The sequence below is a fragment of the Phascolarctos cinereus genome, unplaced genomic scaffold (genome assembly GCF_003287225.1).
Source record: "Phascolarctos cinereus isolate Bilbo 61053 unplaced genomic scaffold, phaCin_HiC Scaffold_5;HRSCAF=322, whole genome shotgun sequence".
Classification (NCBI taxonomy): Eukaryota; Metazoa; Chordata; class Mammalia; order Diprotodontia; family Phascolarctidae; genus Phascolarctos; species Phascolarctos cinereus.
In genome coordinates this window covers 41,207,043-41,232,311 of record NW_027555958.1, presented here as the reverse complement: position 1 = coordinate 41,232,311, position 25,269 = coordinate 41,207,043, and the positions used below count along the sequence as shown (strand labels likewise).

Genomic DNA, 25,269 nt, shown 5'->3' with positions numbered 1-25,269 from the left:
TGAAGAAATGGGAGGTCAGCCCAGAGGGAAGGTACTAGCAGGGGAGGGAGAACAGATGCAGCAGATGGGATCTGAGCTAAGTCTTGAATGAAACCAGAGAAGTCAAGAGGGAGAGGTGAAGAGGGAAAGCATTCTAGGAATGGGGGAGAGCTTGAAGAAACAGACGTTGAGTACAGAGCATCACGTATGAGCAACAGCAAGGATTCCAACGTCTCTGGATCTTGGAAAATGCAGGAGACTAAAAAGTGTAAGAAAGGCAGAAAGGCAGGAAGGAATCAAGTGATAAAGAGCTTTGGATGACAAACAGAAGATTCATATTTGATCCTGGAGGTGATAGGAAGCCAGTGGACCTCCTTCTGTGCAGGGGAAAGGGAGGTGCCACGGTGTCAGAAGTGTGCTTTAGGAAAATCACTTTGGCAGCTGAGTGAAGAATGAATTAGTGAGGAAAGACTTGAGGCAGAGGGATTAACTAGGAGAATAGTCCACATAAGAGGTAATGGATAAGGGCCAGCACCAGTGACAGAGCCATGTCAGTAGAAAAAGGCAGATCTAGAGGAGAGATGTTTTGAAGGTAGAAAAGAGATTTGAAAACAGATTCAAATGAGGAATAGAGTATGAAACTGAGGTTATGAGCCTGGGTGACTTGGAAGAGAAGGTAGGGATTGGGGGGAAGTAGGGAGAACTAGTCATTGAAAAAAGAAGACAGGCCTAGAGAAGAACAGAAAGTGGAAAGACAGGAATCCTGAACTTGGGGGTGGAAGTCACATGCCAGCTTCTTCTCACCATAAACCTGAACCCTCTGCCTGTCCTAGACTCCATCTCCCCTGCATGATTGGTGAGAAGAGTCTCCAGTATGGATTGATGCAGGAAAGTAGGAAAGAGAAGTAAAATCCATTCAACCCACATCCCCAGGAAAACCAACAGAGAGTTTTGCTTTCAAAGGCTTTTATTGTCCCCCAGACTGTGGGAGCAGCTTGACCCATTTCCATCCATCCCTCTGGGGTGGGAATAGCAGCTTTGAGGCTGCCTGCAGTCCTGGGGGCCAGGACCAGGTCAGCACTAGCAAAAGGGCACAGGTATGCTCCAGCTGACTTTCCTTGTCCTCTTTCGCCTGCCACCCTGTCCCCCCAGCTTAGTTGAAACCCAGGCTTTTGATATACCTCTGGACCCAGTGGACAGCTGGATTGGCACAGACTTTCAGTCCTTGTTTGGTTTCAAACCTGAGGATTGAAAAGCAGGTGGAGTCTATTCAGAGAACTGCTGAAATTAAATGCCCTTCTTTTCTCATTTCTCCCTTTCTGCAGCCTGACTTTGCCCTCATCTCCCCAGGGCTGTGAGCCTCTCCCTCTTCAGCATCTCCTGGGTATCCTCCCTGGGGTGTCTCTCCCAACCTTCAATGGGAGCAGCTCCTACCCATCAGGTCCAGTACAGGAAGGAGATTCCCAACTAGCTCATCTCAATCTGCTGGGAGATCTCAGAGCCTTACCCATCATCTCCAAACCAGCTTCTGTCACCACTCAATCTTCCCTACCACAACTACCTACAGGGGCATTGTAGTTGTCCTATAAAGAGCCCTAGCTCTAAAATCAAAAGGCCATCTCTACTACTTACTCCTTGTGGGACCATAGAAAACCCTCAACAGCTCTAGAGACCTCAGTTTCCTTCTCAACAAAATGGAGGGATTAGCTTGGATGATTTCCAAGGTCTCCTCTGCCTACCAATCCTAAACCCCATCCCTCTCGTATACCCACGCCCTGAGGTTTGTGAGGATTCTCTGATGGTTGGGGAATGTGCCTGGTTTCCCTGTTAGGGCAAGGACTTTCAGGGGAGCCCCATTGTTCTTCTACTCCAGGTACCACTACTACCTCCCCCCAGAATAATCTCAAGGCTTCTGAGAAATGAAAGATAGCTCTTCCGTAAAGGCTAAGTGACCTGTGACCTGTAATGTGAATAATTGGTATATGTTGTTTATTACAGTATATTGTGTATGATACTATAACAATATATTATACACATTTATAATTCTAACACTGTATGAAAATATTTATAATTATAACAATATATCATATAATATATAATTATAAACTATGTTATAAATATTTATAATTATAATGTATTATATGATATATAATTATAACACTAGATAGAAATATTTATAATTACAACAAAACTATTTAATATATCATATGACACCATATTCTAAGTATTTGTAATTTATGATTATAGCATCATCAATTTAGAACTGGAAGAGAGGTCAGGGGTCATCCTGTCCAACAGTTATAGATGCACGGAAAGGGTCATAGAAGACCATTAAACCTAAGAGGCCCAAAGAAAGTGAAAGGAGACATCCAAGGAGGTCACAAAGGTAATAAATGACAGAGCTGAAATTTGAACCCAGGTCTTTTGACTCCCAGGAAGCTAGGTGACACAGTGGATAGAGTGACAGGTCTGGAGTTCCAAAAACCTGAGTTCAAATCTAGCCTCAGGGGGCAGCTAGGTGGCACAGTGGATAAAGCTGTGGCCTTGGAGTCAGGAGGAACTGAGTTCAAATCTGGCCTTAGAGACTTGACACTTACTAGCTGTGTGACCCTGGGCAAGTCACTTAACCCCCATTGCCTCACCCAAAAAAAGACGATGACAAAAAAAAAAAAATCCAGCCTCAGACACTTACTAAGTTGTATGACTCTGGGTAAGTCACTTCACCCTGTTTGCCTCAGTTTCCTCATCTGTCAAATGATCTGGAGAAGGAAATGGCAAACTACTCCAGTACCTCTGCCAAGAAAACTCCAAATAGGGACACAAATAGTTGGACACAATGGAAAATGACTGAACAACAATTTTTGACTACCAATTCAGTACTATTTCCAGTCTCTCTACGGTCAAATCCTCCTCTTCAGTAAGCTAGGGAGGCCAGAAATTTCCTGAGTTCTAGAATATTGGAGAGGAAAGGGATCTCAGAAGCCACCTAGTCTAGCCTGTATGGAAACCAGATTCTTGTCTACAACATCTCAGCACAAATGGTTAGACAGCCTCTGGCTGATGAAGTCTGGTGTAGGAGAACCCATGACCATTCCAGATTTAGGAGGTGCTGCAGTACAGAGGCCCAAGCACCTCCCACCTCTAATGTTTACCACCTGTGTGACCTTGACAAGGTCTCTGTCATTCTCTAGGTCTCCGTTTCCTTATTTGTAAAATTGGGATGTTGGACTTCATGGCCTCCAAGGTCCCTCTCAGCTCTGGAGCCATGATCCTAAGGGAGTTGCTGGGTTTTTTCCCCTTACATTGATCCTAAATTTGCCTCTGAAATTTTTACCCATTCCTTCTAGTGCTATAGGATAGGATCAAGAAACACAAGTCTAAATCCCCTTCCCCACTGGATTCCTTGGGGATTCTCAGCCTTTGCCAGGGGCTGCTCTCCATGCCTTCTTGCACATCACCCCATCACTTCTTGTCCTTTCAGAAAAAGTCAGCATATGAAGTACTCACAAAACTCCAGGCTTGGGGCACTGGGGGCTGGTCCTAACAAAACCGATCACAAGAGATTGTGGGATCCGATGGCTGATGAAGTTGTTGCAGCAGGGGACAAAGTCAGTTGAAGCAGCTGTGAAGGAAAGAGCTGAATGAGGACCCATGAGAGGGACCTCAAGGCAATTAGAAAAGGAAAGGGACTTACCGTGCTTGACTGACATCACCAAGCAGAAGCCAGAAGGGAGGAGGAGAAGGAAGAAGGAGAAGACAGCCACCAAGACCCCCATGGTCAGGATGAGGAGAAGCTTGGGACCCAAGCCAACGTGGAAGAATGTTCAGCTTGACCTTGACCTTGATTCTTAGTGACCAGGACCCTGCTCTGGGTGAGCTCTGTGGAGATGGCAGGAGAAGGGAACAGAAATTAACGTTCATAGAAATTGAATTCCTTATTTGGGCAGGTCACCATGCTTTGAAAATAAGGTAACTGAGGCTTGGGTTAGAGAAAAGGTGGGGCTTTGGGGAACAGAGCCCCCCAGGCCACTGCAACAATCCAATCCAATAAACATTTCTTAAGCACCTAGTATGTGCCAGGCACTGTGTTAAGGACTAGAGATACAAGTAATAAAAAGAATGACAATGCCTGAACTCAAGGAGCTTACAATCCAAAGGGAGAGACAACACACAAAATGAGGCAGGAGGAGGGGGGAGCATGGGATTGGGGTGGAGAGAGAGGTAAAACACCAGAGAAGAAATTGTTCCATGGATTTGAAACCAGGCAGGACCCCGGATGCAAAGGTGAGTGAGGATCTTATAGTCCAATTTCTGTCTCCTCTAAAGGAAGGCCTTAGGAGGAGTTTGGGACTCCTCCCTCCAGCCGTCCAATCAGAGGGGAGAGAAGGCTGAGAGAGGTGGTGTCAATCAAGGCTTCAGTTAGCAGCCTGGTGGAGAGTTTAGAAGTGATGAGCATGTCCTGGGAGGGCCATCTTTTTCTGTGAAGCTGAATCCAAGCAGATCAGCAGATGTAGAGAAAAGTGAGGACCAGACCTCACTTAGATAACTCCAGGCCCTTCCTGAGCTTGTCATGAGGTGTCTAAGTCACCACCCCCTGCCCCTGGATTCCACACAAAGGATTGGCTCTCGTGGCACCAACAACACCTCTTGTCCCCTGAACCAGTTCCCAGATGCCCTGGGCTAGGACTCCTGCTCCTGCTTGCTGCCTGGCCAGCCACATGGGGCCTCACACAATACAACATGACTACTTGCCATGGAGTTAAACCTTGAAGAATAACTTGGGACTCACCCAGCTCCCTAAATAGACCTCTCATTGTTACTCTGCCTGGGCTGTTTCTGGAGAGTTGGCATGCTCCCATCACCTTAAACCCTACCCATCCTAGGGATACTGAACCCCAGCTACCCATGAACCAACCCTGTTCCCCAGCCCCAACTGATCTCTCTTCCAACGGAGATCTGCACCTTCTCTGTAACTTGTGGTCTTAAAAAATTGCCTGGGGCCTTGAGAGCTTAAGGGACTTGCCTGGGTCACACGGCCAGGATGGATCAGATGTAAGTCTCCAGGGGCTTTCAGACAAGTTATCTATCCACTGGGCCAAGCTACCTCTCAAACAGACCATTTCCTCTTTTACTGTTTTGTCCTTAAATTCACTTCCTAATAAATGAGAAAGTTATGATAGCTAGTAAGGTCAGCCAGCAAGATTTGTAGAAATTCATTCCAGTTGTGTCTTGTGCATGAAGCAAAAGACTGAGAAAGCAAAGGAGAGATGTTTCCTTTTCAACTTGGATTCTAATCATTGGGGGATTCAGTCAATATCTCATCTGGCCCCTCTATGCTCTGTGGGGCTAAAACCTTATTTGTATCCCACCACTCCTTCCCCTCCCCTCCACACCTGCCCTTGGTAGGTGCTTAAGAAATGTCCTTACATTGAATTAGTTCCCTTTGTTTCCTTACAGAACTAATCAATGAAAAACCATCTAGCCTATGGTTTCCACAGGTGTCTCATCTGAGCAACATTTCATTAAACACATATAAAGCCCAAACTCCTTAGAAACCCAGTGGATCCAGTTTCAGTACCAGGGATTAGACATGTGATCTCAGTTATGTGATTTGAGGAATAGCAATAAGTCCCTCCCTGTCCAAAAGTTTCTTTCCCAGACCCTTGAAGAATGTCATGGTAACCATATACCAAAATAAAGTCAAAATGGGTCCATGATTCAGATATAAAGGCTGATACTGTAAGCAAGGGAGAGCAAGGAATAGTTTACTTATTAGATTTATGGAGAGCAGAAGGATTCATGATCAAACAGGAGATAGAGAACATTATGAAAAATAAATGGATAACTTTGATTACATTAAATTGAAAAGTTTTTGCACAAAGCCAATGCAATTAAGATTAGAAGGAAGGTAGAAAATTGGGAAAGAATTTTTTACAACCAGTGTCTCTGATAAAGGCCTCATTTCTAAAATATATAAAGAATTAAGTCAAATTTATAAGAATACAAGTCATTCTCCTATTGATAAATGGTCAAAGGATATGAACAGGCAGTTCTCAGACAAAGAAATTAAATCTATCTGTAGTCATATGAAAAAATGCTCTAAATCACTATTGTTTAGAGAAATGCAAATCAAACCAACTCTGAGGTACCACACCACACCTATCAGATTGGCCAACATGACAAAACAGGAAAATGATAAATGCTGGAGAAGATGTGGGAAAATGGGAACACTAATGCATTGTTGGTGGAGTTGAGTTGTGAACTGATCCAACCAATTTGGAGAGCAATCTGGAACTATGGTCAAAGGGCTATAAATATGTGCATACTCTTTGACCCAGCAATAGCACTTCTAGGGCTGTATGCCAAAGAGATCATACAAATGGGAAAAGGACCCACATGTACAAAAATATTTATAGCAGCTCTTTTTGTGGTGGCAAAGAACTGGAAACTGAGAGGATGCCCATCAATTGGAGAATGGACAAACAAGTTGTGGTATATGAATGTAACGGAATACTATTGTGCCAAAAAAAATAATGAACAGGCTGACTTCAGGAAAACCTGGAAAGACTTGTATGGTCTGATGCTGAGGGAAGTGAGCAGAACCAGGAGAACGTTGTACACAATAACAGCCATGTTGTGCGATGACTAATATTGATAGACTTAACCCTTCTCAGCAATACAAGGATCTAAGACATGTCCAAAGGCCTCATGATGGAAAATGCTATCCACAAGGAAGGAAGAACTATGGAGTTTGAATGCAGATTGAAGCATACTATTTGCTATTTTTTTCTTCTGTTGTGTTTTGTTTCCTCTTTCTGGTGGTTCCTCCTATTGGTTCTAATTTTTACTTACATCACTAATGTAAAAATATGTTTAATAGGAATGTGTATGTATAGCCTATATCAGATTGCATGCCATCTTGGGGAGGGAGGTGGGGAGAGATGGGGAGAAAATTTTAAAACTCAAAAGCTTATGGAAGTGATTGTTGATAATTCAAAATAAATTTTTAAAAGAAGAATGTCATGATATCTAAAATTTCACCCTTAGAAATTCATTTGACTAGGTTTGATCAATCAAAAGGCATTTATTAAGCACAGGGTCTACACAGATGGTGGGCTAAGTGCGGAGAAAACAAAGACAAAAGTGAGACAGGTCCTGACCTCAAGGAATTTGTGTTCTAACAGGGTACAAAACATGAAGAGTGAATGAAGAGTTATATCGAAAAGAAACACAAGTGATTTCCAGGGGAAAGGCACCAGCAGCTAGAGGCATCAGTAAAGATCTCATGTGGGAGGTAATATGCTGAATTTTGAAGGAAAGAAGAGATTCTAAAAATTTGTTCAAAGCAAAGGCAGTTGATGAAATAACAGGTTTTTTTAGTCATCAATAAAACACTTCCCCCTATAAACCTGGGACATACTTTCCCATGGGTATACATAAAATTAATGGGAAGTTAGGACATATGTAGAGAACATTTATGATAGAGTCAAACACATATGGAATACATAGGAGACAGCTTTGTGGCACAGTGGGTACAGGACCTGACTTGAAATCAGGAAGACCTGAGTTCAAATGCTGCTTAGGCACTTATTATCTGGGTGCCCCTAAGCAAGTCATCCTACTTCTCTTAGCCTCAGTTTCCTCATCTGTAAAATAGGGCTAATAACAGTGCCTACCTCTCAGGATTGTTATGAGGATCACATGAGTTAGTATCTATGTTAAAAAGGAGATTTCTGGCTTCTTTTATCAAGTTCTTTCTAACGCCAAACATGGCTAGTTAGCTCGTATCCTCAGGCATAAATCTTTTGTTTGATCTGCTATTCCTGGTCACTGAGGCTTATGCCTTTGTCAGAGACCTTTATCCTCTGTCAGAGGTCTTTCTTTAGCCTAAGAATAAAAAGTCTTTCAAACTTTAATAAAGCTAACCAAGAAATGACAAGAAAGAAGTTAAGGATTTAAATAGAATTTAGAAAATTAGAGATGATAGATCTCTGGTGATTACTGTATGGTAATAGAAAGGGATTTACATACTTCTCATCTATACATGGCAACTTTATAAAACTGACCACACGTTGAGGCACAAATACTTCATCAAAAAATATAGAAAAGCACAAATACTAAATACACCATTTACTAATCACAATGTAATAAAACTTATATCTAATACAGGGCTCAAATTAACACTTAATATAATTAAGAAACTAAGTAATGTAATCCTAAAGAACTGATAGATCAAAGGACAAATTAGAAAATGTCGTAAAAGAAATAATGAGACAATATACTAAAACTTATGGGATGAAACTAAAATAGTTATTAGGGGCAAACTGATGTCTCTAAATGTTTTTATCAGTAAAGAGAAGAAAAAATAAAGGAATTAAGATCACAACTGTTATAAAGAGGACCCCAAACTCGGTTCCGAAGATGATGTGGAAACTTAACTCTTTCATTTCTCACACAACATAAAAAAAAAAACTTGAGCAACAACAAATTTTAAAATCCCATTAAACAACCAAATAGAAGTTCTAAAAATTAAAAGATTAATAAAATTGAAAGTCAAAAATAATGAACTATTAAATCTAGGAGCATTTTTTAAAAACACTAATGAGACAGATAAACAGCTAACCAATCTGATTTTTTTTAATAAAGAAAGGAAAACCATATTGTTCAAGTAAAAAATTTAAAAACAAGAGGTCACAACAATTCACGAGGAAATAAAGGAAGTTATCAGAAACTATTTTGCCCAAATATATGCTCATAAAAGTGATCATTTAAAGGAAGGAGATGAATATTTATATAAATGTATTTATATAAATATATAAATAACAGGGCCAGACCTGTTACACCTCCCTCTCAAGGTTCTCATGTACTTTATGTGGGGTTGTGGGCATCTCTTTTCTCTGCCATTGGCTCAATACCCCATTAGTGTTCCTATTAACTTTAGGTCAGTGACAAGTACCCCATATCCATTTAATCATGTAACATGAGATAGCTTTTACAAAGGAATATTTACTTCAAAAACATAGAATAAACTACAAACACTTCCTCTAACATATCAGGGACATAATCTCCCTTCCATCCACTCGGTCTCTAAGGGTTGGAGTAGAGATTAGGCTCAAAACTTAGCTCAGTTCCTACATCATATTAGTCCCACCAAATTTATATACATGGGTGGATTTTGCTGGGCTGGAGTAATAAAGATCATTCCAGATGATCATTCTGTGTATTTTGATGCCTCAGTGCTGGGCTGGCTGCAACATCTGACAGAGATTCCTAGACTCCCAGATTCCTATGGCTTGCACTCTCAGCCTTTGTCACTCTTAAATCTGAAGACTCTATTCCCTGCACCTAGATGGGAAAGGAACAAACAAAAAAGCAAAGGGCCCAGGCCCATTTCTTGGGACCATATGGCCTTAAAGAGGAGAGGAGACCTCAAGGTCTTTTTTCCTTACTACAAGTTCTCATTGTAAGTGAAGATGCTATGAGTGAAAGAATTACCTCACTTCCTCACAAATGTAGCAATAGAGCCAAAGAGAGAGCAGTTGACTCAATTAGTCCGTTTCAAAGATGCTGACAATTATTGGCTACACACCTATTAGAAGGAAGAAAACTCCTCTCAACTATGTGGTAGACCAGTCAGAACCAATTACAGAATGTCCACACAGTGTTTTCCGTTTAGAGATACCATCTTAGCACAATGGTATGGTCTGCACATGAGCTAGACCCACATTACATCTACAAAAATATAAAATGGCTAGCTTAACAAAAGAAGAAATAGCTTAAATAGCCCAATATCAGGGAAAAAAAGAAATTGAATGAGCCATAAATTCCCAAAGAAAAATTCTAGAACCAGATGCATTTATAAATAAATTCTATGAAATATTCAAAGAACAACTAATTCAAACATTTCACATATTCCATGCAATATATTAAATGAAGGCACTTTTACAATCTCTTTCCATGATAGAAATATGGTCTCAATACTTAAATAAGAGAGAGACAAAGCAGAGAAAAAATTATAGATCAGTATCCCTATTGAATACTGATTCAAGAAATTTAATAAAATATTACAAACAGGCTACAACAACATATTAGAAAAATTATACAGTATGACCAAGTTGGAGTTATGTTGGGAATGTAAAGTTGGGTCAACATAAAGGAAACTATAAATATAATAAATCATCTTACTAATATAAATATTTTAAAAACCACATGATATCAGTAGGTGCTGAAAAGAATTTGACAACATCCAATACCTGCTTCTCTTTAAAAAAAAATACTAGAAAGCATAAGAATAAATAGATCTTCTCTTAATAAAGTATGTTATATCTTTCTAAAACCAAGGAGAAACATTATATGTAATGGAGAAAAAGCTAGAAGTCTTTCCAGTAAGATGAGGGGTAAAGCAAGCATGTGTAATATCACTACCACTATCTAATAAAGTCCTAGCTACAGTTATTGCCAGCTACAGCAATAAGACAATAAAGAAAAATGGAGGAAAGAAATGTATTACTTTTTGCAGATGATATCATGATTTACTTAGAAAACTCTAAAGAGTCAGCTAAAAATTAACTAAAATAATTAATAAATTCATCAAATTTCAGGATATAAAATTAAACCACATAAATTATCATATTTGTTTATATTATGAACAAAACCAAGCAGAAAGAGGTAGAAATTCCACTCAAAATAACTACAAAAAGTATAAAATATACAAACATGAATTATATGAATCCAAAATATAAAATAGTCTTTGAAGAAATTAAGACAGACCTAAATTATTAGAGAAACATTAATTGTTCATGAGTAGATCATGCCAATATAATAGATAATATAATATGAAATATAATATAAAAAGGACAGTAATATCCATATTAATTCATTTAATCAGTGCTATTCCAATCAAACTACCTAAGGATTGTTTTGTTTTCCAGAGCTAGAAAAAATAATAATGAAATTCATATTGGGGGGTGGGGGAAAGAAAATGGAACAAACATGTATTAAACACCTAATATGTACCAAGCACTTTACAAATATTATCTCATTTGATCCACACAACAACCTCGTGAAATGTAGGTGCTATTATTATTTTCCCCATTTTATAGCTGAGGAAACTTGGGCAGACAGAGGTTAAGTGACTTGCCCCAAGGCACATGGCTAGTAAGTGTCTCAGGCTGGATTTGAACACAGGTCTTCCACAGTCCAGAACAGATGAAGGAAGGGATTTGTTCATAAATAAGGATGTTATAAAAACAAAGTATCAATTCAAATAAGAAAAAATGAAAGATGTTAATATATGTATTGAAACACTAGGCCCAGGGTCCCCCCAAAGCCTTGTGGACTTGCACAAACTTTGTCCAATCCTGCCCCCCCTCAAAAAAGGGGTTTTTCTTTATCTTTGACTCATTGCTCTCACCTGGATATACTCCAGGAAAATTTCCAAAGATGGTTTGGGTATAACTTTCCCCAAAAGTGAGTAAAAGAGGTCCCCAGCTCTTACACAAGTGTAACACCTTAAGTACTCCCATCTCACCTGTAGGATCCCAAAAACAGCTAACTGAAGTTTAAGGTTCTCTGTGGAACTGCATCTACTCTAAACGGCTGCTTGTGATTTCTCACCAATGCATGTACTTTTTTTCTCATCAGCCAGAGGGTTCATCAGTTCAAAGAAGTTACTTAATGAAATAAGACAGCAAGAACTTTCTAACAGAACATTTCTTCCATAAACTCAGTGCACACTTTCTCATAAATCCACATGCCATCAGTGGAAAGAGCAAGTGTGAATAGTGATCATGTGTAGGGGGCATATGCACATAGAAAACACATGTGGCTGGCCTCTTATGGAGAGGCAACTTATACCTCTTGCTCTGTATAACCAACAGTGTCTTGTGAAGATCTCATCATGTTGCTGCCACTAGACTTAGTCCCCTTTAGATTTAGTGCTTCTGCTGAGCATATCTCTCCATGGTGCTCCACCAGGCTCTGCTGGTCCCCACTAATATTATGGTGATGTGGGGCAGCTAGGTAGCACACTAGATAGAGCACCGGCCCTAGAGTCAGGAGGACCTGAGTTCAAATCCTGCCTCAGACACTTGACACTTACTAGCGACATATATGTATATATATCATGGTGATGACCTGTACATGGTGTCCACTGGTGTGTTTCTCTTCTGGTCTCGTGGTGTCTCCATTAGGCATGTTATTTTGCTGGTCCCTACTGATCTCCGTGAGGTGTTGTGGGTTTTGGCAGCTTTTGAACATGTCATCTCTTCTGGGCATTGCTCTCGGCTACTATTTGTTGGAATTCCTTCAGAGGCCCTCATGCCATCTCTGCTTCAGCTTTCTTAAGAACACACTCAGCTAACAAAAGCCTTACAGAGGGCCCCCAGGATAAGATTAAATTTTTTTTGACTCCTGCCTGGGTGGAAATCAAAGCCCTTGCTAATATTTTACATAACCATCTAACTTAGGGTTCAATACTCCCAAGATCATCTCTGGCTTAACATGCAAATGAATTTGGTCCAGGACAAATGGTAAGCTAAGGAGGAAAGGTAGCAATTCCCTGCCAGAATATCCTCCATTTTTCTTTGTCAGGTATATCTATTAGCAGCCAAAGGTGATGGCTTAGTCCTGTATTTTGGTTGATGAAAAACTGTCTTCCTATATGACCACTCAAAGTTAGAATATGGATATTGGGTGTTAGAGGTTATTTCAACACAGAAAAAAAAAAGCAAAGGATGCAAAGGAATTGCAGAAATCCATAAACAGGTAGAGGAATACAAAAGGTGCTCAAAAGACTCACAGAAATAGAGAGAGTACTCAATGAGTCTATCAACTCTCCCTTTAACATTTTGGTAGCTCTGTAGTCTTCCGCAGAGACTGATACTGTCCCTCCCAGACTATTAGTGCCACCCTGTGGTTGAGATTCCCATATACATACACACGTATATGCATGTATATATACACACACATACACACACTTTAGGCCTGCTGAATAAGCAATCCCTTTCCCATCTAACAAGTACTATCTGAATAACTCACTATAATAATGTGAGGAGTGAGTTTGGTGGCAAGGTCCAGATTTCTTACCTCCCCCTGCCCTACAATATGGTGGCTTCATTCTCTAAGTAAGGTACTGCTCAAGACCTAGATCAGTGATTGGATCATTCTCTTCTTTCTCCAAGAACCTCACTACATCAGGAAGAATGCTTTTCTCTTTAAATTTTAAATTCAGAAACTCTCCAATTTGAGCATGAGACAACCCCCTAGCTTGGCACCACTTAGGAAATGTCTTTTCTGGTTAAAAGACTAGATTCTAGTGCCACACTGCCTAAGGAGTTCAAAATCTCCCCTCTTCTATACAAAAGTTGGAGTCCACCAACTTGAACTACCTGAGTAGCCTTCTGCAGGAAATCATACAATTGCTGTCAATCTTTTAACAGCTAGGAGAGTTCACTCTCAGGATCTCTCCCCTCAAGCCAGCAAGTACATGGCCAACTCCAATGTGCATCTTCCCCAAAGCCTCCATGTCTAGTTCCTGATGGAAGAAAAGGCATAGACATCCCTCCCTACAATCAGGCTCCCTTTACTGTGTGCAATATGTTTTCTGAACTGGGTAAGACAAAAAGGAAGTCCAAAAAAGAGACTGCTGATTTGTCAGCTCACTTTTTTAGAAAAGAGAGACAAGGGTAGCTCTTCCAGACAAAATCCACACTTCTGAGTCTCCGTCAACCATCTTGGAAATAGCCCCAATCATTGGGAACCAAGCAGGAGCTCCATGGGTACCAGTGGGTATGCCCACATGTTTCACAAAGAAATACCACACAAAGACATACCTTATGATCTCTCATACCTGACTGGGGACTCTGTCAACATCCCTCCCCCACCCCAGTTACATACTAAAATACAAAAATTTAAGTACTCTGTCAAAAATCAAAACACAAATTTGGAGAAAAACAGATTATATGTTAGAATGCCAAACATCTCATATTCAGAATATCTGTAAACCCTGAAAGGTTAATAGATGGAGTTAGACCTTAGAGACCATCATGACCAACCCTTTCATTTTATCAGTGTGATGAAGTATCTTGTCTGCCAGATTTAAAACTGGAAAAACTATCTTTTGCCATACCCTCATTTTCTCAGAGGGATCTTAGAATGATTTGCTTAAAGTCATACAGATAATAGCATTTGAATCAGGATTCAAACTCAGGTCTTCTGACAGTCCTCTGTCTTTTCTATACCGCTACAATGATGTTTCCCAAAAAAACATTTCTAAATTCCTATCTTGGTGATTTTTCTCAGAGACTAGACCTTCTGATAAAGAAACACTCAAAAGCTCTTTAGAGAGCTATAACAACAAGCATTGGAGTATAGAGTAAGGGTTCTTATTCTGAGGTCCACAGATCATCGACAGCATTGGCTTAGCTGGTTGGTCGTCATTGTTGTTATTGTTATTGTTGTTGTTGTTGTTGAGGGGTGGGGGTAATGTGAACCTAGATGGGGAAATTATATATCTTCATTTTTCACTAACCTCTAACTGAAATTTCACCTTTCCTTCAATTATTTAAAAAATATAATTCCGAAAATTCTGTGTCCCTCCTGACATAGGGCTCAGGCAGATTGAAAGAACAGGTCATAGAGGAAAAGAAATCATAGATGCTAGGATGAGTCATGGAAATCCCAGCATTCAAAGCTGGAAGGAAGTAGAAACCATCCAGTTCAACCCTCTCATATTCCAGAGGAAGAAGTGACTTACCCAAGATCCTACAGAGAGTAATAGAGCTGGGATTTGATGCCAGCTCCTCCAATTATTACAAGCTTCATTCTTCTTCCACTATGCCACACTCTCTATCCCTCTCACCCCTTCAAAGAAAAGTTCCCTTTTCTTCCCAGAGCCCCATGCCATTCTTCCACCTTTGCTCTCCTGCTTCTCCCTGAGATCCCTCTAGAAAGAAAAAGTCAGTATTTTCTAAAGCAAATATACTGATGGCCCTTTGCCCACAACACAAAGTCCCCAAAACTCCATCTTTTACTTCCAGAGAGAGTCGGGACCACTGACCAGACTTTGTTCGAAAAATACCTGGAAGTCAGTCCTCTTTCCAAAAAAGCAAAGCGAGGTGAATGTTGAAGACTCCAAAGTGTGTGTGATCACCAATGTCCCTTCCAGTTCCACAGATCTTATAACTCCAAGACTTCTAGATCCTCCACACCCCACACCAAGAACTCTACCTGACTTGGGAAGCAGCCAAATGCCCAGGGCAAGATCAGGACATTTGATTAGCTTATTGGCAGATACTCTCCTCCCTGCTGAGAAGTAAAATGAGGGTATGGGTCCCCGAGAGTCTCTGTTCTAAAATCACAGTCTGTTCTCCGGCTCAGCCGACCATGGAAGGAAAGGAAGTCCTGACAGCAGTCTGTTGAAGAAGTGTGACCTACTCAGGATAAAACTAGAAACTGCAGTTTAGTATGCATGGTGGATTATCTGACAGAGGTGAAAGGGACCTCACAGAATAGCTAGTCTAAGGGGCAGCTAGGTGGTGTGGTGGATAGAGTACCAGCACTGAAGTCAGGAAGACCTGAGTTCAAATCCAGCCTCAGACCAAACACTTGACACTTACCAGCTGTGTGACCCTGGGCAAGTCACTTAACCCCAATTGGCTAAAAGGAAAAAAAAAAAAAGAATAGCTAGTCTAACCTACTATTTTCATTTTTTAACTTTCCTTTTTATTATCGTGACCTTAACAAGCATGAACACTTCCCTGAGCAAAGGATCAATTCCAGTACCTCCACCTACTCTGTCTATACCTTGTATGTACCTCCCTATTTTTCATATAGATAGAATGTGGGCAGGGACTGTTTCAAGCTTTCTTTGTTATCTCCAGCCCTTCTCACAGTTCTAGGTACATAGTAAGTGCTTTTTAACTAACTACAAGAGAGACAGAGACAGAGAAACAAAGACAGGGAAAGACAAATACACAGACACAGAGACCGAGAGAAAGAGAGAGAGAGAGAGAGAGAGAGAGAGAGAGAGAGATACAGAGAAAGAGAGACAAAGAGGAAGAGAGAGAGACAGAGACAGAGAGAGACAGATACAGAGACACAGAGACAGACAGGGATGGGGGAGGGGGAGAGATTCCATCTGAAATCTAAAATCTTTTCTGTGTTTAGCATATTGCTGTTTTGATGTATTTCAAATTTTACATGATAGTTCCCACACTGCCTTTGTTGTCTTTGCACTCCTATGACCTTTCTTTTGCTCTTGTCTTATATTTTTAGATGATTCATTGCCGTGCTTTTCTTTTTTTTACATGTATATCACTATCACTTAAGTCTCACACATACACGCTAAGTCCTTCCCTCTAGCGAATAAGGATAGTAAAGCAAACCAAATACACAGCTAGCTTCAACGTGCCTTCCAGAATGGTTGGCCCATTTCACAGCTCCACCAATCCTGCTTACCTTTTTACAATCATTGTCATTTATGTATTTGGTCATCTTTGAAAATCTGCTAGTCACGAGGTAGAACCTCAAAGTTGTTCGAATTCATTTCCATTATTATTGGTGATTTGGAACACTTTTACGTGGTTGGGGGGTGAGGTTTGTTTTTTTTTAATATTTGCTCATTAGCATTTATCATTGCTTCCCCCACCCCATTGAATCATAAAAAAAAGAAAAAGAAAACCCTCATAACAAATATTCAGAGTCCAGCAAAACAAATTCCCATGTCAACCATTGATAGCTTGCATCTTTCCTTTTGAGAATCCTAGCAGTATTTGTCAAATAGCCAGTCCTTATCTCAGGATTTGGGTTGGTTATTTGGATTAAGCAAACATTGTGCTACTACATTCAGTTCATTTGTTTCCCAATCTCATGTTCCCAATCTGTCCTATTGATCTTCTTTTTTATTCTTTTTTTTAGCCAATCCCAAATAGTTTCCATGATTATTGCTTTGAAGTATAATGTGAGATCGGGTACTGCTACAGCCTCTTCCTTTCACTTGTGTCTTTTTTTTTTTGACATTCTTGATTTTTTTGTTCCTCCAGGTAAATGTTATCATTTGTTATATCTAAAAAGCAGTTAAATATGTAATATTTATATAATATTTATATAAGTCTCCATATACAGTAAATATGTAAATTAATATAGGTAGTATTGTCATCATTATTACCAACACAGCCCAACAATTAGCAGTTAATGTCTCTCCAATTATTCAGATGTCTTTATTTCTGTAATGTGTTTTGTAGTTATATCCACATAATTCCCCTGTGTGTTTTTTGTAGGTAGATTCCCAAATGTGTTATACATTCCAGTTATTTTTAGTGGAATTTTAAGCCCATAATATTTTTTTTCAAGATTTTGGAAATAAATCAACCAGATGATTTCCTGATTCATAGACATTGGGCCCCCTATAAATGCATGAGAAATTTTCCTTATTTGAGCCTAAATCTGGTTCTTCGTAACTTTCACCCAGCATTTATCATAGTGCCTGTTTCATAAATACTTATTGACTGAATTGCTCTTGGCTCTGCCCTTTAGATTTAATCAGAAAAAAAAATTAATTTTGCTTCCAAAGTAGTCTTTCTAATACTTGAACACAGCTATCATTCCCTGCTGAGTCCTCTCTTTCTCAAAATAAATATCCCTAATTTTTTTTCAGCTGATCCCTACATGGAAATCCTCAGTCCTCTGAGAAATCTAGCCTCCTCTGGAGTTTATCAATACTCTCCCTAAAATGTGCTGTCTAGAAATAATACAGTACCCTAGACACTGTCTGACCTCTTGAGTCCTGGACACTGTCTCTCTCAATGTAGCCTAAGATGGCTTTAGCTATTCTGTCTGCTTTGTCTTAACTCATGTCAAGCTTGCAGTTCCCTAAAGCACCCAGTGCATTTTTGAAGCCTTCCCCATTCTAAACTCTACATCCTGTGCTACTGAGTTGGGGAGGAAGCCCCTTTGTTCCCCTTTGTACAAGTATGAGACACTGATGTACCAGACCTGTGAGGTGACACATGAGAATGTAGAGGGAACTGGACAGGGGAGGGGATTCCAGTCAGGATAATTCCCATGGATTTGTGGGGAGGGAAAGAACAAGAACCCACAGCAGAAGGTTGCAGGGAAAAGTAGGAAGATGGTCAGTACAGGATGTCCATAACAAAGGTTAGGCCTGAGGTCATAGGGCACTCAATAGAGAGGTACCCAGTATGAGAGGGTGCTACGGGAGACAGGGAGCCCAAAGGTTTGGGACACTGAAAACAAACAATACTTGTTTTTATATCTGGACTCAGGCTTCTGCCCTGTGGATTCAATACTTGCTGAGGGAAATTGAGTTTCTTCCTACTCTTAGCTAAAAAAAGACATCTAAGGGAAACTTCCCACTCTCTTCAACTCTTCCTCCACCCACCACAGTCATTTCATCACCCCGTCACAGGCTGGCTACCTGTGACCTTCTTCTCCACCTCTGCTAAGGGTAACGGTGACCACAACGGATATTTGTCTATACGCCCACAACAAAGAAGATGACAGACTTTTCTAGAATTCTATAAATCTAGATATAACTCATCTGGAATAGCCACAGGCATGACCAGCTTCTGCTGTCTATAGGAAATACAAGAACTAGAGCTTGCACTTGTAAGGTGATGAGAAAGAAAGAGAGACAGAGACAGAGACAGAGAGATGGTGAGCACTTAGTTGGTATAGCTAAAGCACAACTATATTGCGCTTTAAGGTTTATCAAGTACTTTCCATAAATATCCCTGTGAAATAGCTAGTAAACATATTATTGCTCCTTTTTATTGATGAGGAAACTGAGGCTCAGAGAGTTGAAATGACTTGTCCAAGTGTCCCTGCCTCCAAAATGATCTCTTTTTTTTATAACCTATGTCTATGCCATGGCCTCTTTTGAATTTGTGTTTGCCTCTGGGCCTGTATTTGCCTCTCTCTCTCCATCCTTGAATCACTATTGCACTTGTAAGGGAAGGAGGCAGGGACACTTAAGGGAAAGATAGACCTGATGGGAGGAGGAAGAGGGGACTCTAATGTAATAGCTTAGAAAGCTAGAAGGCTTTATGAGGGCAATCAGACAATACCAGAATCTTTCTAATGTGGGGTGGGGTGGAGAAACATCAGAAGACTGAAAGGGTATACAGAAAGGAAGGTGGGAAGGTGCCAAAATCAAACTTCAAAACTAACAGGGATGTGGAACCTTCAGCCTCGAGGCTGCAGGTCCCCCACCCTGTAACTAGGCTATGCTTAGAAACAACCTGAAGCAGAAAAGTCAGTTTTTCTATAAGGAGGCTGTAACCAAACCATCTGGGCTCATATGATGCATTATCCTATACCCTGCTCCCTCCCCCCAAGGCCCCTTGTGGTGGACCATGTGAGGAACTTACGGCAAGTTGCATAGACATATCTGGTCACCAAACATGCAACCGATGGTCCCTCTGGCTGCAGAGAGCAAATATCTACTTCATGTGGTGAAGGTGAGAAGCCAGAGAGAAGGAGGAGAGCAGCAGGGTGCTTGCCCCCTTCCTACTCAGATGCAGGGTGGAACAAATTATCATTACCACTAAAATTAATAACAAAGAAATGCACATGAATGTTTCAGATTAAAACACAGTGGGATAGAAAAAGGCAAAACATGATGCCCTGGACAAAAACCATTGAACTAAGCACGAGGAAACCTGGCACCTAACCAGCTGTACCACTGAACAGGTCTCTTAAGCCATATTCCCTATGGTGAGAATGCTGATGAGTAGCGATAGAGAGGAATGGCAGGGAGAGGAAGAGTTTAATTATGACACCCTCTACCTTCACAGCAGCTAGGAGATGCAGTGGTTAGAGCACTGGGCCTGAGTCAGGAAGACCTGAATTCAAATCCAGCCTCAGACACTTAATAGCTCTGTGACCCTGGGCAAGTCACTTAACCTTGTTTGCCTTAATGTACCAGAGAAGGAAATGGCAAACCACTCCATTATTTTTGCCAAGAAACCCCATGGATAATGGTCCACAGGGTCAGGAAGAGCTGGACAAGCTGAACAACTAATACTACCTTCACACACCACCAAGATGTAAAAAACTATGGAGTGAATGAGAAGCCAAAAAGCACTTTCCCATTTCACAGATTGGGGGACTGAGAACAGATGAGGAGAAGCAGCTTTGTACAATATCCTTCAGGGAATCTAGTGTGGGATCAGAAACTGAGCACAGACCTAGGTTTGTCTGCAGGGATGGAGTGGGGAAACTTTCTCTGCTTTGGGCACTTGAGAAATAGTAGGTATTAGCTAAAGGAAACACAGGTCAGAGGTGCTAGAAAGGAGCATCCCTTTGGATAAATGGGAATCACAGGTATTGGACCCTGGAGGACTTCCCAAGAAATACTTCCAAGCCGCATGACTATTGGGGAAATTTTCCCTCTGTTCCCAGTCTCGGAGACTGGATAGAAGTTAGTTTCACTTTCTCTGGATGTGAGTTTGATTTCATGGCATCACCCTACTTGGCTCCTGGTTTAGGAAAAGAGATTGTGCGGTGAGTGGTGGAGGTAGCAGCAGAGATGAATAAGTAGCAGGATCAGTGAGAAAGGGGTTGCTGAGGTGGGAGCTGTTAAAATGGTGATTAATGAAGTGGAAGTGAAAATGGAGCTGAGGAATAGGGACTGATGAGATGGGGATTGGAGGACATAACAGTCAGAGGAGATGAGATGAGAATTAGTGAGATGAGGGCTGTAGGAGACAGGGGCTGGTAAAAGGGGGATTGGAGGGGATAAAGGATGGAGGAGACGGGATTGCATGACCTGAGGGTTGAGAAGATAAGGATTGGTGAGATGACGATATCTTCTGACTTCTGCTTTCCTCAACAGCATGATAAGAGGGAGCCTTGAGAGGTACCACATACTTGGATTCAGATTCTCAGAGCCCATGATCTACAATTTTGTTTACCCACCTCCCATCCCCCCCCACCACCAGCACCACCACATACACACATACATACACCATGAAGTTGCAGGAAGCAGGGGGAGCAGCAAAACTTGCTCTGGGTTTTGAGGGTTTGGGGGAACTTGGAGGACCAGACACCTCAAATGAAGCATGTCCTCTCAGAGAGAACACTGCCCTCCTTTCAATACTCTAAAGATACTGGTAATTGTCAGGTTGTTTGGGAATAAAGTTTCTCCCATGGTATATAAATTGATTTCCCAACCAAGAGAATTCCTTCCGGCCTAGCTGTAGATTTCATGTCCTCCGTTTCTCCCCTTGCTATCTCTTATGAACATTTTGGTGAATAAAATTGTCATGTTTTTGGTGGATATTACTTTGTTTTCCACTGCTGAGTAAGTTTGCGCTCTACCAGAACACCCCCTCTGCTTCCTTTCTCCACCCTCTGTTCTCTCCTTTCCCTCCCTCCTTTCAAAAGAATAGATGGGCTATAGGAGGGTGATGGTCAGAGGTGGGAGAGGACAGTCACAGGTCAGGGAGACCAATTCAGTCCTTTTTCTCCAAATTTATTGTTCTTTCCCCTGTATCTTGCTACCTCTCCTGTCACACAGGTTCTACACGCACAAGCTCATGCTCACACATACACAATACTCAGATATTCTCACCCCTACTTTTCCACCTACTTTTGAAAAGTAGAAAAGGCACGTTATATGTGTGGCCTTGGGTCTCTTATCACCTCTCATCACCTATCTCCTACTATCTATAATTAGGGGTTAAGAATTGAGTTGTGGGATTGTAGATTTAGAGTCAGAGGATAAGCTTAGAGGTCATCTGGTGCAGCTCCCTCCTTTTACAAAGGAGAAACTTCTTCCACTGAGGTCCACAGATGTAAACTGACTTCCTGAAGGTCACATAGGTACAATGTATTAGACCTAGTATTTGAACCTAGATACTCTGATCCTAAATCCACAGTTCCCTGCTGCCTCATCTTATTCATGCATGATCCAGAATAGCAATCTACATTACAGATTGAGACATGTTAGGAATCCCCAGCATTCCTTTCCTCTTCTCTGGGAATAATGAAACTGAGAAAGGAAAGGGAAACTGAAAAAGGATAATAGTAAGTTCCTATTGAAAGGGAGTTTCTAAGCTCTCCTAGATGCCTAGAAAGCAAAGGCTCATTAATGGCTTATAGCATTCCTAAGAAGTAAAGTAATCTGAGAGAGAGATTGGAAAAAATAGGGATGGAATTGCCTGATTGGAATGGAATCATTGGATTTAGATTACTTGACCCTTAGAATGTCAGAGCTGAAGGAGCCATCTAGGTCATCTAGTTCTGCAAAAGGAAAAAAAAATATCCTTCCTCTTTCTAAAGAGCATTAGGATAAGAAAATCTCATTTGCCTAGATCCTGTTCAGGTTTGTTTTGCCAATAACCAGGTCATGTAGTGAGAGCTAGCTCAAATCTTAAAGATCTAATGAGGACATCAAATTAAGAACCTCTAGAGCACAGAATTTACATTTTTCCACACTCCTTGCTGCTCCTATCCTTATCTACACTGAATTTTGGAGACTGCTACCAACAGGCTGAAGGGAGAATCTAGAAGAATCTATGAGGAGGGGACTTGCACGATGGGCCCTTTTCATTGTGAATTTCTTATCTGTCAATATAATTTGTAGTCTAAGGCTAGAAAGTGCCTTCTAAATTGGCATTGACTGGGGCAGCTAGGTGGCACAGTGGATAGAGCACCGGCCCTGAAGTCAGGAGTACCTGAGTTCAAATCTGACCTCAGATCAAACACTTAACACTTACTAGCTGTGGGACTCTGAGCAAGTCACTTAACCCCAATTGCCTAAAAATTAAAAAAAAAATTAAATTGGCATTGATTACATCATCATTTAACTTCTAGTGTTCATCTATTTCATTCTTCACCTCAGATTCAAGTACCAGAAAGGGAAAGACTTCAGTTTGCTATTTATAATTGCTTTGTGATGTAAGTTAGCAAACCGTCATGTTGCTATTTTAGGAAATTCAAATACAAACTAAAAAATCAGAAAATTCCCAACCCAATTTTTATTTGACATATATAATTATCTGATCTTGTTATTACAATTTTTAAACAAGGTTTTCACCAAACACAAAATTTTACTGACTCTAGTTATTTACTCATGCCCCCTCAGGAGGATGAGATTCTGCTAAGGAACTAACAGCAGAACACTTTTTCATAAGAAGATGACCTCTAATACACTAACTAATTTGTCTAAATGCCGCCAAATTAATTTCAATTGTAGCAAAAGGACCTGAGAGGGGATGTATAAATTCATTGAGTAATCAGTTTCAAATAGTGCCCATCAAATAAGCTGTTGATAATGTTAACCAAAAAAATAAAAATCACAAGTCTATAAGACATGCATGGCAACCGGATTTATTACAAGAAAAATGAGCATGCATGTAGAACTCCTACAGAGGTGCAAGGAATTTGAATTCCAGACAGAAGCTTGCCTATTTATGAGTTTGCCGCAAAGGAGAGGAGTGGAGGCAATCCCCTCCCAAATGAGAGTGGCATGGGAGAAGAAAAGGAAGCAGTAGGGATAGGGAAAGGATTAATCCCCTCCTAAAGAAGAAGAGGAAAGCAAAAGAAAGGGAGGAGGAACATGAGTGAGTAGGATCGCACAAGCATTCTTTTCCTTTGGCACTGCTAGACGATGAAAATATTATGCAACTAGACTATGAAGGTGTCTATTTGTGGCAGCTGCACAAATAGTTTCTCAGTCTGCTGACTGACTGACACTTGTCTTTGTAGCTGGTTCAGCTCCCAAGAACACAAAGGGAGTCCAGCAAGGGATGTAAACAACAAATTATGTCAGCCCAAGAAGAGTTTTATCCTTGACATGTTCAGGGCTGCCTGCATACTCCAGGTCCAAAGTGTCTGGAAAATTTGACAACTCAAGAAGACAGGTTAAGTTGGTTTCAGGGCAATAGTTATAAAACATGATTGCGTATCAAGACATGCTCAATTCTCAGGCGGTAATTCTAAATCAAATAATAAACCCAAATAAAATTGACTTTTTCATGGAGGCAACATAAGATATTCCATAAATTATTCTCCTCTAAGGAAATTGATTGCACTAAAATTCTTTTCTTCAAAACAAAACTGAAGATATTTCTGATTTAGTCTTAATAATTAATAGCTTGCTCCCATAATGTGTTGCATCAATACCCAATTCTTCTTATGTCATTTGAAACATTTAAGGACCTTATTTTGTTGTTTTGGGGGTTTTTGTTTTATATTTTGGCTAAGTAATGGGTTAAGTGACTTGCCCAGGGTCACACAGCTAGTAAGTGTCAAGTGCCTGAGGCTGGATTTGAACTCAGGTCCGGACTCCAGAGCCAGTGCCACTGTGCCACCTAGCTGCCACTAGGACCTTATTTTATACAGAATAGTATATAACCAGTAAGAGGCAGGTGATGAGGCCAAACACTCTTTTACATAGTTGTTTAGGAAACAGAAAGGACTAAAATTCTGAGCTAAATAGCTCAAATTTATAACCACATCTTATTATAGTAGCTCAGATGTACTCCAGTGTTGACTTATTAGATTAAAAAAAATCTAATATTGTATTCATAGTAATCGCCTGCAATGATTATGGAAATTTGCCGTAAAAAGAAAGTAGGGACATGGCTATAGGAAGGGGGAAATGCTATGCTAACTTCATGTTAATTGCAAGCAAGAGTCGTATAGGTAGCCAATTGTATTGAGAAAATGTCACAGTCAGGCCAAGAGTCACCCAGGTAGGAAACTTTCCATTCAAAAAGAAATGTCACATTGGGGAAATCAAGTCAGGAAAATCCTATTTCTGTTCATGCCAAACGGCATTCTCTCAGTCTTCCCCATGAGAACTCTACCTGCAGTTCATAGATGTCAACCTCACTGGATTACTGGCATCATGGATCACGGGCTCAATAGCATTTCTAGATGAGACATAGAAATCAGACTCAGAATAATGTCAATTACGTTCCATGAGGTCTAATCTTGAACAGCGAGTTCTAATAATCACAGCTTTGGGCGGATTCAGTTAGTAAAGATCACCTATCGTTAAGAACAAATACTGACTATGGCCTCAGATAGAAAACAGTAAGAAATTCATCATAAAACATCATGACTTACCTTGCCCTGGTGAGAGAGATCTGCTATGAGAGGAAGAAGCAGATGCATGGATAGAATAGTATCAACACTGGTCCTCCAGGCCTAAGCCCAAGTCTCAGAATGACTCAACATATGTCCAGGTACATGGCAGGATGTCATAGCCAAACTCAGAACTAACCAGACGGGAAGATTTCTTGTGAGAGGAAATGAATTAGG

The 25,269-nt window shown here is 40.6% G+C and overlaps 1 protein-coding gene across 1 annotated transcript; it reads right to left on the bottom strand.

Moving 5' to 3' along the window:
• Positions 1–961: 961 nt before the first annotated feature.
• Positions 962–3,855, bottom strand: LOC110221274 (C-C motif chemokine 3-like). Its single transcript, XM_021005757.2, has 3 exons — positions 3,674–3,855; positions 3,487–3,601; positions 962–1,220 (listed from the first exon to the last, which is right to left on the bottom strand). Exons 1-3 carry the CDS (start codon positions 3,753–3,755, stop codon positions 1,133–1,135), a joined length of 285 nt encoding a protein of 94 aa, XP_020861416.1. The 5' UTR covers positions 3,756–3,855; the 3' UTR covers positions 962–1,132.
• Between the last annotated feature and the right edge of the window lie 21,414 nt (positions 3,856–25,269).